The 13,596-nt window shown below is 50.0% G+C and overlaps 1 protein-coding gene across 3 annotated transcripts in view; it reads right to left on the reverse strand.

Moving 5' to 3' along the window:
• The window catches only part of TMEM44 (transmembrane protein 44), a 38,471-nt gene extending 24,881 nt beyond the window's left edge, over window positions 1–13,590 (reverse strand). For 2 of the 3 annotated variants that reach the window (XM_008583728.1, XM_008583729.1), the window contains exons 1-8: window positions 13,454–13,590; window positions 11,314–11,440; window positions 9,607–9,700; window positions 8,989–9,149; window positions 8,693–8,779; window positions 4,413–4,583; window positions 2,924–3,052; window positions 804–908 (exon numbers count right to left, since the gene is read on the reverse strand). In XM_008583728.1, coding sequence (XP_008581950.1) covers window positions 804–908; window positions 2,924–3,052; window positions 4,413–4,583; window positions 8,693–8,779; window positions 8,989–9,149; window positions 9,607–9,700; window positions 11,314–11,440; window positions 13,454–13,590 — 1,011 coding nt within the window. Of the gene's footprint in view, window positions 1–803; window positions 909–979; window positions 1,039–2,751; window positions 3,053–4,412; window positions 4,584–8,692; window positions 8,780–8,988; window positions 9,150–9,606; window positions 9,701–11,313; window positions 11,441–13,453 lie in introns of those variants that run through there. The other variant, XM_008583727.1, reaches the window with a different exon arrangement.
• Window positions 13,591–13,596: the final 6 nt, after the last annotated feature.

Here is a 13,596-nt window from a genome sequence, read left to right on the forward strand (position 1 = left end):
AATAAGCCTCTGGGTTATCTTGAGCTAAAGACAATTGAAAACCAGCAGAAGCAGGAGAAGTTACAGTATTTACCTTCTCCCAACTGCCTATCCATAGAGCGTAACTTTTCTCTTTTATAAACGAAATTTACGGGCCAACCCCGTGGCGCACTCGGGAGAGTGCGGCGCTGGGAGCGCAGCGACGCTCCCGCTGCGGGTTCGGATCCTGTATGGGGATGGCCGGTGCGCTCACTGGCTGAGCGCGGTGATTTACATTTCTAAAGACGTTTCTTGAACCAGGAAGAGAGCTACTTCCAGAGACCGGGCTTATCCCCTAAAACTCTTATCTGCATAACACGATAACCCTATCCCCTAAAACTCTTATCTGCATAACACGATAACCCTTATTTAACATACGTTTCCTCCCTCACCTTCCCATAACTTGCCTTCCCACCCCCAAAGCCCCAACCCCTTTTCCTTTGTCTAGCCTAAGATGGTATACAAGCCTCAATCACCAGGCCACCTCCCTGAACCACATTTTTCTTTGTGAACTTTCCTGTACAAGTAATTAAACCTGTTTTTTTTTTTTTTCCTCTTGTTATTCTTTTATCAGTTTGACTCACAGAACCTAGACATTGAACTTAGGAGGGTAGAGGAAGATTTCTCCTCCCCTACACTCCTCTTCATCTGCCCCTCCATGGTAGCCTCGGAGAGCTCCTTTTTTACATGCCTCCCTGCCTCGTCCTGCCCATCCTTCAGCTAAAGCATCACCGTGACTGATTCCCACCCTTCTGGACACCCGGTTGTTGCCCACAGCCACTCACCTGCTGCACGGGCTCAATGGTCAGCTCCATGTAGTGACTGATTGCTGCCATTGTCCTCAGTGACTTGCAGTGTGACAGCATGGTAAGAGGCACCCAATCCGAATTCTTCCAAGCGGAGATAGGGAAACAGAAAAGGGAATTATTAAAATCAAGAGGGATTTTCTAAAAACAAGGTCGCCATTGTCCTCAGTGACTTGCAGTGTGACAGCATGGTAAGAGGCACCCAATCCGAATTCTTCCAAGTGGAGATAGGGAAACAGAAAAGGGAATTATTAAAATCAAGAGGGATTTTCTAAAAACAAGGTCTCATTTTACTCAAAAGAACCCCCAAGTTATTTTGTCTGTTTTTTTTTACAGCACATCTCACTTTCTGCTTCCTGTAAGATGTGTCTTATCTCTCTCTTTGCAGTCACAGTAGGTTGGTGGTTCCCAAGCTTTGCAGCACAGTGGAATCAGCTGGGGATCTTAAAGAGCAAAATAACTGCTGTTTCTCATCCCCAGACATCCTGATATAATACGTATGGGATGTGACGTGGGCATTGGATAGTTTAAAACCCCCCGCTGATTCTAAAGTGTGGCAAAGTCTAGGAACCACTGCAGTAGGTGCTAAATAAATGCTTTGGTAAAGCATTTAGGGTGCTTCAGAAGCACCCCGTAGGTTTGTTAAAACACAGATTGCTGGACCCCATACTCAGTTTCAGGTTCAGGAGATTTGGGTAGAGCCCTAGAATTTGCGTTTCTAACAAGTTCCTGGTGATGCTGGTCCAAGGACCACACTTTGAGAGCCAGTGCTGTAAAGGATTGCTGAAGAGATTCCAAAGGCTTCCACTTCTCTCTTCAGAATACTAAGACACAGAGCTCTCTCTAAATATTTTAGCTCCCTTGTGGGATATAATTTGATAACAGTAGCTAGGTGGAGTGAGAATAACTTCCCACTGGGGCCTTCAGGGGAACTTGGCTCTTTGTTCCAAGCACCTATACAAATCACTTTTACTTTTGTCATATACACCACTGTCTTCAATTTTATTAACTAGTCAGATCACACTGTTAAGCCTAGAACATTTGGAGGAGTTTTTCTTGTTATCTGCCTAAGTACATCCCTTTCCTCCATCCCGGCCATGGAGGACGTTCACTCACAGCCTCATTTCCAGTCTCTGTAAGAGGAACCTAAGTGGTGAAGAGCCAGGCAATAGGTGAGATTTTTTTTTCCCAAAAAAAATTATCTTAGAAAGAAGAAGCCACCTTATATTTAAGTCCTTACAGGCTTTCTCATATTATCAGGTGCTTTCTCAATTGTTTGGAACCAAGAACCTTTGATGAAAACAAATTGCCTTGATTAGAATAAGTTCTGGCTACTTGTAGAGGTCACCTGATTGAATCAGTAAAAGAAAGAGACAAACGAGTTCACCCTGGGCATGTTAACTCTTATTGGTGGTAGGACGTAACTGTAGATGTTGAATGTTCTTGTAAATAACATGTGTAAAGGACAGCTTTTTAGTAATATTGACTAAAAAAAAAGCAATGCAAGTGCTATTTGTGGTCAATGTGATTTCAGTGACCACAAATAGCAAATGGGTCTTATGGCCTGAGATGAATTTCTAGACAGCGTCACACACAGATTCACAAAGGCTGTACCACACAGCTTAGCATGGTAATAGGCTCTGGAACACGGTGTTAGGTGACAATGTGAATGTTAAAGGCGCATGTGAAAGTGGGAACACAGTTTTTATAAAATATGAGAGGAAAAATCACATTTTAAAATTAATATATTAATTTATGTAGTATGTAAATTTATGTATCAGTAGGTAAATCACTAAATAGCATAAGTGGACATTTGATTATTTCATCTATGTTGCTACAAGTATATTCAGTTGATTAAGTGATCAAAAAACTTTAAAAAAATTCTTATAACTGGGAAAAGGAAGGATCTCATTGCATTCAAGGTCACCTTAGCTTTGGACATAAATAGCAGCTTCTTTCAGTGACCAAGTGCGGAAGGACTTCCAGAAGTCCCAAGCCCTGGCCCTCATGGAGGCCCGCTGCCCTGTCCACTCCCTGCCAGTAAACACTTGGTGGGACAGAAGTTTTCCAGCCGGAGAGACCTGGTGCTCGGTTCTTGCCTCCTGATTTTCTTCCTCTTTCTCTGCACAGGTCAAAAGGGCTTGGGTGTCGGGGCTCTCTCTGGCTTCAGTGGCAAACCTGAAGGCCCGTCTCATCTTGCTCTTCATCACACACGAAAGGAAAATGATCTGAGGTAGTGGAAGTTAAGGTAGAAGGAAGCAGAGCACTTTTGCTGCCTAGTGCTGCCCTGTGCCCCTCCACCCCTGGGACGGGCCCTTCCTGCCGCTCTGGACTCTCATCCCTGCCTGGTATTACCCTGCTTGGGTGTGCCCCAGACAGACATGAGTTCATCTGAGGACAGGGCCAGATCTGACTCTCCATTCCTGTCCCCATGAGGGCCCAGAAACCAGCAAGACCCTGTTCCTAACAAGCACTTGGTAAATATTTGTTAAACAAAAGCACTTTGAAAAACATCTTTCTTGAAGGGCGTGGTTTACAGTGACAGGAAATGCAGTGGGTTGGATAGTGTCCCCTGAAAATGCATATCCACCAATGACCTCAGAATGTGACCTTATTTGGAAGTAGGGTTTTTGTTGATGTAATTAATTAAGATGAAGTCAAAGTAGATTAGGGTGGGCCCTAAATCCAAGATGAACCCTTACAAGAAGAGAAGACACCCCGTGCCTAGCCACAAAAAAAAAAAAGAGGAGAAGACACTCAGATATACAAAAGGAAGAAGGCCATGTGAAGACAGAGGCAGAAACTAAAATTATGCCATGAGCCAAGGAGCCACCAGAAGCTGGAAGAAGCCAGAAAAGATTATCCCCTAGAGCCTTCAGAGAGTGTGGCCCTGCCTTGACTCCAGACTTCTGGTTTATTGACACACACATACCACCACCTACAACATCCACTGTCAGCACCTCCAACCATCTGTCTGAGCTTAGCTTGCCCTTGAAGCTCTAATGCCAAGGTCACTTGGGTGTCAGCCCATCAGGCAACACACCCTGGGACCTAGGAAGATGCTCAGCAGCCACTGGCAAATGGCAGCACTTACCGGCTTTTATATCTGCTTCTCTGACAAAGGCTACGGTACAAAGATAAGAGAAAGCAGAGAGTGAGTAATCAGCCCTGCATTGCGGGTCAGCTTGCAAAGCCTATACAGCCTTGTGGGAAGGCAAGGCAAAAGTGAGGAAAATAGGCTCACAGGAAGGCAGGGACCTACCCGGGATGAGATGCCCAGGCAGAGAGCAGAACTGAGACTTTCGAAACCTGGGTCTTCTGACCCCAGGGCCAGGAAACTTGACACCCTTTGCTGTTTCAGAGAGCTCCAGCCAAGAGCCGATTTCTTCTTATAAAAAAAGGGAAGACATAAAACTGGAAATAATTGCATCTGTGTCTGCCTACCCCAGGCTTCAAACCACCTCCATGACTGCGGGGAGAGTTCCACCTAGCAAGAGGGGAGGAGGGCGTGACGGGGGCAGGGAGGAGATGAGACTCAGGCCTCGTCTGGCTGTTGGGCAGTCACGCTCCCGGGCCTGGGGTGGATACAGCGAGGTCCAGCGCAGCACGGCCGAGGGAGGTCAGGAACCAGGGTGTGGCCCGCAGCAGGTACTCAGGCTGCCGGTCATGGGCCACGATGGCCGAGGCATAGAGAAGGCCAGCCAGGGCCGACAGGAGCCGGGCCCACAGGTGGATGAAGGGAAAAGTCTTCCCCTGGCACTGGGCAGAGAGAGGAGGGGGTTGGGCAGGGAGGAACCTCATGAGACCCAGGCCCCTCAGAGGCATAGCAGGTTGGAGAGTAAGCCCTCTGCCCACACCAGTCTCCAAGGACACTGCTTTTGTTAGACTCCCAGCTTTTGCTCAAGTTGCTTCCTCGGCCTGACAAACTCCTACGCATCCCTCAGAACCTGGCCTACACTTAACTCTGGCAAACCTCCCCTTACCACCCCCACCCTAAAGCGAGTAACTCCCTCTTCTGGGCCCATCATACGTGACACGTCCCTCTAGCAGAGTGCCTTTTACTGATCATGACTTAGCCCTTCACACACTCAGAGGGCTCCTGAGAGCAGCACCGGGGTCCCCACCACCTCAGTGCCCAGCACCTGACGCTGGGCAGGGGCTCATGAATGTCAGCTGGAAGGACACGAGGAAGACTGAATTTTGAACAGCCAAGGCCCGCCCCTTCCCTCCCATCCCAGGAAGAATTCTGGACCAGGTCAGATGGGAAAGGTCAGAAAAATGAGAGCTGATATTGTGGAAAGTTTAAAGCCAAGAGGACACTTTTGGAGAACAAGTAATGGAAATATTGACTCGAAAAAAGGAAATGTATGTGATATTTATATGTAAGTAGTCCTTACAGGTATAAAGTCACTTTACATATACATTTACGTGTATATACACAAATACTACATATTTCCAGTTATATATAATTATATGTATTTAAATTAATGTATAATATATATAAGTTATATTACACATAATTTAGTTTGCTCATTAGATGACCATATTTAGAGATACACAGGCCCTGGCTAGGGAATGGAAAAAATTAAGGGGAAAAAGCATATTCTGGCTGATTTCCCCCCATTTTTATTTTAACTCTCAATAAGAATCCTTGGGAATGTTACATTTCCCTCGGCATTCTGTCTGACTTTGTTCCCAGGCCTCCCTGGTTCTGGCCCGCCCTCCGCTGAAGAGAGGTTTATAGAGACAGCCCCATCAGACGCTTATCTGCCGAGCACCTGGCCCAGGAGGGGCCGGAGGCTGAGGATGGAGATGATGCGCCGCACACAGGAAGCAGCACTGCTACAGCTCGTGCCACCGCAGAGCCAGGCCCGGGCCTGGCCTTCCTGACTCTTGGCCTGGCTCTTGCTTCTGCTCAACGTGCCCATGCCGGGGAGGCCTCTGCTTTTGCCCACATGCTAACTCATTGACAGCACCCACCGTCTTCCAAACTCAACAGCTTTTCAGGTCAGTACTGGGGCCTAGAGGGCTCTATATATCTGCAGTGCCAGACACACAGCAGGTGCTTCGTAACTGTTTGAAGAATGGAACTGGACCGTGGCTCAGTGGGACGTGGCAGGTCCTTCTCCAGTACAGCAGGCCTTGTCTACAGGACAGGACAGACGCTGGGAGCACCACCCACTGCTGGCCGCCTGGCACAGCCATGCTAGGGGCTGGAGGCAGGACCTCAGTGGGACGTGGCAGGTCCTTCTCCAGTACAGCAGGCCTTGTCTACAGGACAGGACAGATGCTGGGAGCACCACCCACTGCTGGCCGCCTGGCACAGCCATGCTAGGGGCTGGAGGCAGGACATGTCTCAGACAGCCACAGCAGCAGCCACAACTCCTGGTGTCAGCACGGTGCTTTACTGATGCCATGTCCTGTTCAAGGACTTGTTCCTGGGGCAATGGAAACTCTCCTAGCAAAGCCACCCAGCCATTCCTCTCTACAGTGCCCCTGCCATGGCTAAATCAGAAGCCACTTGTGGAAGAACCAGGGCCTAATGCCATGCTGGCCAGCCTTCCCAGAATACCCCAAACCCTGCTGGATTTCTCCCTAACAAGGGAACCCTAGCTCTGGACTCTTCTTCATGGGAATAGAGACACTCAGTTCTGTCAGCAACCCAGGCAGTGCCCAGCCCAATCCCCACTGCAATCTCACTCTATCATCCTGCCCAGGGGCCATCAGGCTTGATGCCTTTAGTGATGGGGAACCCACCACCTTCTAAGGCAGGGGTAATACTGACTGCTCTCCATAAGCCAGGCACATGCAAAGTGTCTTACCCATGAAGTTCCTCCTTTCACTCAATGAGAACTGCCCCCCACCCCCAACCTCTTCCTGATCTTGGCCTTGGTTCTGTTCTCTGAAACCTGAGAACAAGGATGCTCTTTCTGCCCCCAGACAGCCTTTCTGATTCCTGCACCCATAAGCTTCCATTCTTCCAGGCCAGATTAAGTCAGTCATTACTAAGAATTTGCTGGCATCTGTCACGGGCAGGCCCTATGCACCTGCACTACAGCGGGGAACAAACAGACAAGGCCACTGCCCTCATGGTGCTGACATTCTGCTGGGAGACCAGGCAGTAACTTAGTAAATAACTAAAAGAGCTAATTTTAGGCTATGATAAGAAAATAAAGCCCACTACCTCCTAAGAGTGAGGGAACACATGGGTGGGGCTGGCCTGGGGGCTATTTTAGGTGGGGTAGTAGTATGGGTTGAATTGTGTTCCCCCAATAGATGTTAACATCCTAACTCCCAATGCCAGTGAATGTGGCCTTACTTGGAAATAAGGTCTTTTTATTCTGAGGTCATTAGGATGGGCCCTAATCCAATGTCCTTATATTAAGGGGAAAGTTGGACACAGCAGGGTACAGAGGGAAGGCCAAGGAAGGACATGCTCAGAGGGAGAACAGCATGTGAAGGCTGGAGTGAGCTGTCACAGGCCAAGGAACTACCAAAGCTAGAAGAGAAACCTAGGACAGATCCTTCCCTGTCACTTTCAGGGGGAGCATGGCCCTGCCGGCACCTTGATCTCCACTTCTGGCCTCCAGAAGTGTGAGACAATAAATTTCAGTTCAAAGTTTGTGGTACTTGTCACGGCAGCCCTAGGCCACCAATAAACATGTCAGGGCACTATGCCAGCTCCTTCACAGGCCTTCATGCAACATGGCTCCTCAACCCCCCACCCCCGTCACCCTGGAGCCCCACCCCAGTGGCTGCTGAATGGAGCCCAGCAACACCCCTTCCCCTTTAATCTGGAGATAGGACACTTGCTGACGGGCCATGCCCCACAAGGCTTCTGGCAGCCACAGCACAGGCTGAAGCTTCACATAAATGATCACTAACCACTCGCATCCCTGAATGCTGCTCCCCTGGAACCGCTCTTCAATGAGGGATTCTTTTTGGACTAAATGATGAGCTGTTACATTTCATAGTGTTAGGTTTGGCCGCTGTTCCTACCAGCAGGACAGGAACAGCTGTCTCAGAGCTGTCTGCCGAGGAAGCCTGGCTGAACAGTTCTCACACGTCCACAGTGTCTTGCTGTTTCTCAGGTGCTGTCCTACATGGTTGCTTTTCCCGCATTCTCTGCCCACGCCGCCTTTGCCTAGACTCACCTCCTCAAATCCCACCTTTCCTCTGAGCCCACCTGACGCCTCCCACCACAAGTGGCCTGGCAGCGTAAACAGTTTTCACAGCCTCACACCTGCTCATTTGAATAATGCAGGAGCCTCTCTTTCCCTTCCAAAACCCCAAATATTTGTGTCTATCTTTCTAAGAGCATTAAATTATCCTGCTTCCCATTTCTGTGTCTTCCGTGAACTGTGAGCTCCCCTAGGGCAAGCACATCTCAACTCACATCTATATCCCCCACAGGATGGGCCAACATGGGGCTTCCCCACCCCAGGTACTTAGAAAATACCTGCCAAAAAATGCTGTGGAACTGCACAGAACCCTGGTACCTGACTGAGTCTAGCCTCTAAAACCCTGTCACTCTCCAATGAGATTCTTGTTTATCCAACCCCAGTGGCTTTTTCCTGAGAGCCTGCTTTTCATTTGCTACAAGAAAAGGGAAAGAATGCAGTGGGCCTTCCCTGATAGGCTCTTGCGTCCTCAGGACTTCCCCTGCGCTGGCTGCCCACACTCAGCCTGTCATACACACTGTCACTGTCATACACACTGTCACTCCTCAGAAAAATTTAAGTACATGTGCACATACACACACGGTGACGTCCCAACTCCTCCCCAATGACCTGGAGCTTCCAGGAGGCTCCCAGATGCCCTAAGACCTGCCACGTGACCCACAGTCCCAGTCCCACCCCCAGCCTCACGATTCTGGAGAGTTGGGGGATCCGGGAAGCCCAGGAGCCAAAGGCAGCGATGCCACCCAGCAGGTAGCCGAGGATTTCAGTATTTTCCTGCAAGAAGAGGTGATACGATCTCAGCACTCTGTGGAGACCATCCGTGTGTCCCACAAACAGCAAAACCTGACAGTCCTTTTCTGTTGTTAGAAGGTTTCTCCCAACAATGGCAAGGGCTAATCTTCACCACCCCTCTCCCAACCAGGGCATTTGGCAAGACCACGAGGAGGGAAGGGACCGGGACCTGCACTACCCCATGTTCTCACCTGCAACAGGCTTCCCAGCAGCCTCCGCTGCGGCCCTTGGACTGGTGCTTTCGGGACAGCAGCCCAGAGAGCCAAGCCTGGGCCCAGGCTCAGTGGCAGAGCCAGGGCAAATACACTGGCCCTGAGCCGCCGCCTCCTCTTCCTCTTTGGGGTGCCCCAACCTGCAACAGACACCAAAATCTCACATGGTTCTTGGAACCTAGAACTTATCAGATGGGTGAGTGGGAAGTTGTGGGGCTTTGCTTGGCCTCCTGGACTTACTCGCATGCTGAGGTATCATTGCTCATCCCCTAAAGCCATGCACCATCCATCCTCCTGGCCTTTGCCCATGCTGTCTGTCCACCTGGAATGCCCTTGCCTGCAGTCCCAGTTCCAATGTCACATGCTTTCCTGACACCTGAAGTCTTTCCCTCCCTCTAGTTGCCTATAGTGTATACACAGCTCTGAGGTGGCATCTCTAATGACTGTCTAGGGCCCTCTCCTTCATCTGGGTGAGGTCAGGACCTCGTCTGTTTGTGCCTGGCAGGGGCCCAGCTTGGGGTGTGACAAGGAGTAGGCACTCAGTGTGCCGATAAGTGAATGAATGAAGGAAGCTAGGACAGACTGCCACACACTCACCTGAAGTAGACTTGAATTTGGATCCGCAGACTGGGAAGAGAGTGAACATAAAGTTCACTAAATCAATAGCTGCTAGGTAGGCACCAGTGAAAACCTGGGAGCAAATGGAAACAGAGTCTTGGTGTTCAAGCATCTTTTTTCCCATCAACTACAGCAACTGTCATCCTGGGATCCCCTCCCCTTCCACACATAGTAGTCCAGTGACACCTCCCACCAGCCCCCGGAAGGTCCATTATCATTTCCATTTGACTGATGAGATGGCGGGGTATTTAAATGACTGATCCCAAGCTACACATACGCCCATGGGTAGAGATGGGACAAGACCCCAGCCCTCTGCTTCCTACTCCACACTCTTTCCATTGCATGGGGGAGTCTTTGCTGTGTAACTTTGGCCGAGCCACTGAACTTCTCCGATCCTCAGTATTCCCATCTGTAAATCAGGCATAATAACAGTGCTTCCCTCAAAGACTGTCAAGCAGATTGCTTGAGACAATATGTGGAAAGTGCTAGGACCAGTGCCTGGAAGAAATAAAGGCACCAGCTACTATGACAATATAGTTAGTGGTTAACAGCATGTGTTGTGGAGTTTGAATCCCAGCACTGCTACTTACTAGATGGGTGACCTTAAAGAAATCATTTAACTTCTCTATGCCTCACTTTCTACATCTGCAAAACAGGGATGATGAGAGCACTCATGCCACAGGATAGTTTGAGGATTAAATAAGTTAACACATGAAAGGTCCTCAGTCTCAAGTACATAGTTAAGTATTTAATAAACACTGGCCATTATCATTGGACTTGAGCTGGGCCTCATTATATTCTATCAGATAATGGGAACAGGCACTCAGAATGAAAGGTGATTTGCTTCTGAGACAATGCTTCTGAAAGCAGGGTCATTAGAACTCTCCAGAGCTGTGTCCTGACCATTAGGCCGCCCTCCTTCATTTCTACCTGGGTGGGCACAAGGCCGGGGCCAGCCCCATGAGGTACATTGGACTTGAGCTGGGCCTCATTATATTCTATCAGATAATGGGAACAGGCACTCAGAATGAAAGGCGATTTGCTTCTGAGACACTGCTTCTGACAGCAGGGTCATCAGAACTCTCCAGAGCTGTGTCCTGACCACTAGGCCGCCCTCCTTCATTTCTACCTGGGTGGGCACAAGGCCGGGGCCAGCCCCATGAGGTATTCCCATGGTGGGGCCCATGAAGTTTCCCTTAGGATATGTGTTTGGAGACAGGACTCTTCTACATGGGTTTTGGGGAACTTGAAACTGCTTCCCACGGACTCCAAAGCCCACATCACCACCTGGGAAAGGACTCAGCTGCTTCTGCATGAGCTAGGGCTAGGCTAAAGGCTCTAAAAACCATAAGAATAGTAACTACTTATTGAGCATCTACTACATGCCAGGTACTGTTTTAAGCAATGGGGATATGGCCCTTGTGGAGCTGACAGTCTAGTGGGGTTAACACACAATAAGCAATACACACAAGTAACTAAAGTATATGGTGTACTAGGGGCTAAGCTACGGAAAAAATAGATCAGTATGAGGGATCTAGAGTGCTGGTGGAAGAGGTAGGTCACAATTTTAAACAGTGGAGACCCTTATTGGGAATGAACAAGAAAGAAGCCATTGTGGCTGCAGCAGAGAAATGGAAGTCACGCCTGTGCTAGACTGAGCCACTGCTACCCATGGATCCGACATACCTGGATCGTGAGTTGTCTGGCCAGAATCGCCCCCACGGTGTCACACAGACTGGTCAGGAGGCAGCAGGCAGCACACAATGCCGACTGGTCCTGTCTGGATTTCTTTGTACATCTCAGATAGAGAAGCCTGGGGTATAGGGGTGTGGACAAATACAGGAGCCATGAGTTTGGGAATAGGCCCGAGCAGGCATCTGAAAAGGGCAATTTTGACTTTGCATCCTTACGAAGCACTTTCTCCCCCAGGTGTTTTTGAACTTAGTTTACAGATGGGAAAAGAAAAGATCAAGACTGCAGGGCCCCTGGTCAACAAGCCCATGGCAGGAGCCACACCTCACGAAATGTGGAGACACCCACTTTTCTAATGAAGAAAAATTACTTTCCTCTTCAAATCAGGCCAATTCAATTTACTGACCCACCACTTAGCACTGATAAACTAGACGGTTTTATTTTTTGAAAGGAAAACAGAAGAGTTATAAAAGTTAACTGCAGAGCAGAGTTAATTGCCTAAGTTAAAAAGGCAATTTGTTTCCCTGAAATTAAAGTAAATTCTTCTAATCCATCCATGCAGTGGGGTGGCCTTGTTTCTGCTGGCCTGTGTCCAAGTTGAGCATGTTCTTTACTCACAGGGAGAGCAAAACTCCTGGAAGATGCCATGGCACTTGGGGCTGACCTCCCCGCTCAGTTCCCACTGCCGGCTTCTCTCCTTATGGCACTGTCCCCACCCCAAATACCCAGGAACACGTGCAGTAGGGCAGGACAGTCCGGAAGGGGTCAGAGGTCTGTCAGCATCACTGATCGGATCTCGGAAACACTTTGTTCGTGGTGTTTCCCTGCTACATTTCCACACAGAAACCCCAGGCTTGATTGCAGCTCTGATTTCATTTCCTTTAACCAGAAGGTGGTCTTCACTCCGCAGCCTTAGGCCTGTTTGGCTGGTTCTGAGTGGCAGCCCTTGGGATAAAGGAGGAGGATGGAGGCTCCGGGGTTCCTTAAAAGTTCTCGACCTGCCCGCCCAAGCCCAAAGCTCACAGTGGGAACATCAACCTCCATCTGGGCCCTGGGGTCCTGAAATCAATTTAAGGCTGAGGAGTGAAAACTTTCAAACTGGAGATTCTAATTACAAATCATTTATTTCAACCCTCCCATTTGTGAGAGGAGAAAATGGTGATAAGGTGAGCTGATGGCGGGTCTTCTGGCTTCACAAGTGGCTCTTTGCTCTGCACCCTGTTGCTCTCAGCCAGCTGCCCCACTCTCAGCAGCCAGGGATCCCAGGCTGACCTTACCCCACCCAGCCCACACACCACTGGGAAGAGACACATTCCCCAAAGACGAATGGAGGTTCAGGGATGGCGAGGTCCTGAAAACAAATGGATATGTCCAGACCGCAGGCAGGGTGAAAAAGCGGCGGCCCTGCTCTCAGACTGACCAGCGAGGCATTCTCAGGGGAGTTACTTAGCCTCTCGAAGCCTTGGTTTCCAGGTCCGTAAAATGCCTAACAGTGCTGCCTGCAGAGGGTGGCTTTGAGGCACAAATGAGGTAATGCACCTGCAGCGCCTCCTCAGTGTCCATCTGTGATCTGGATGATTTAATCTTTGCAAATCTACCCCGTTTTGGCAGGATCTGGGGTTTCAGTTCTTCCCATTCACTCGGGCAAGTTATTTAACCTCTCAGAACCTCGGGGATCCTCACCTGTAAGTGGGGGTAACAACAGTACCTACCTCGTGGGCTTGTGGCAGGGGTGGAGTGAGTTATTGAATGCAACACTAGGCCCACAATAAGGGTTCTAGGCGTCTTTTCATTCCTGTTCACACGAGGCCCAGAGGTTCTATAACTTGCCCATGGCACACCGCGAGTCAGTGGGAAGGGCTGACCACAGGACCCAGGTGCACCACCCGGCCTCCGCCCGCCGGCTCACAGCCCAGCCTCCCTGTGTGCGGAATCCGGAAAGAAGTATCCGACTTCAGTCTACAGAGGAACGTTCGATCTGATCCCGGAATCGTGCTGCCTCCCCCATGTCCCCTTTCCGCCCCTGCCTTTGGACTTCCAAGAGCGAGTAGCCGGGGGTAGCACCCCTGCCCCCTTCTCCCCCCACGACAGACCCGCCGCCCGCCTGGCCCCGCCGGGTCCCGGGCCCCATTACAGCGCGTGGGCGGCGATCCAGCAGGAGGCGGCGCAGATCCACAGGCCGAACGAGATGCAGACGCGGTGGCGGGCGAAGCAGCGGCCCAGGTGGTCCCGGTCCCAGGGCGCGGGCGCGGGGCTGGGCGCCTCCCCCATGGCCCG

Source organism: Galeopterus variegatus, unplaced genomic scaffold (assembly GCF_000696425.1).
Source record: "Galeopterus variegatus unplaced genomic scaffold, G_variegatus-3.0.2 Scaffold3016, whole genome shotgun sequence".
Lineage (NCBI taxonomy): Eukaryota > Metazoa > Chordata > Mammalia > Dermoptera > Cynocephalidae > Galeopterus > Galeopterus variegatus.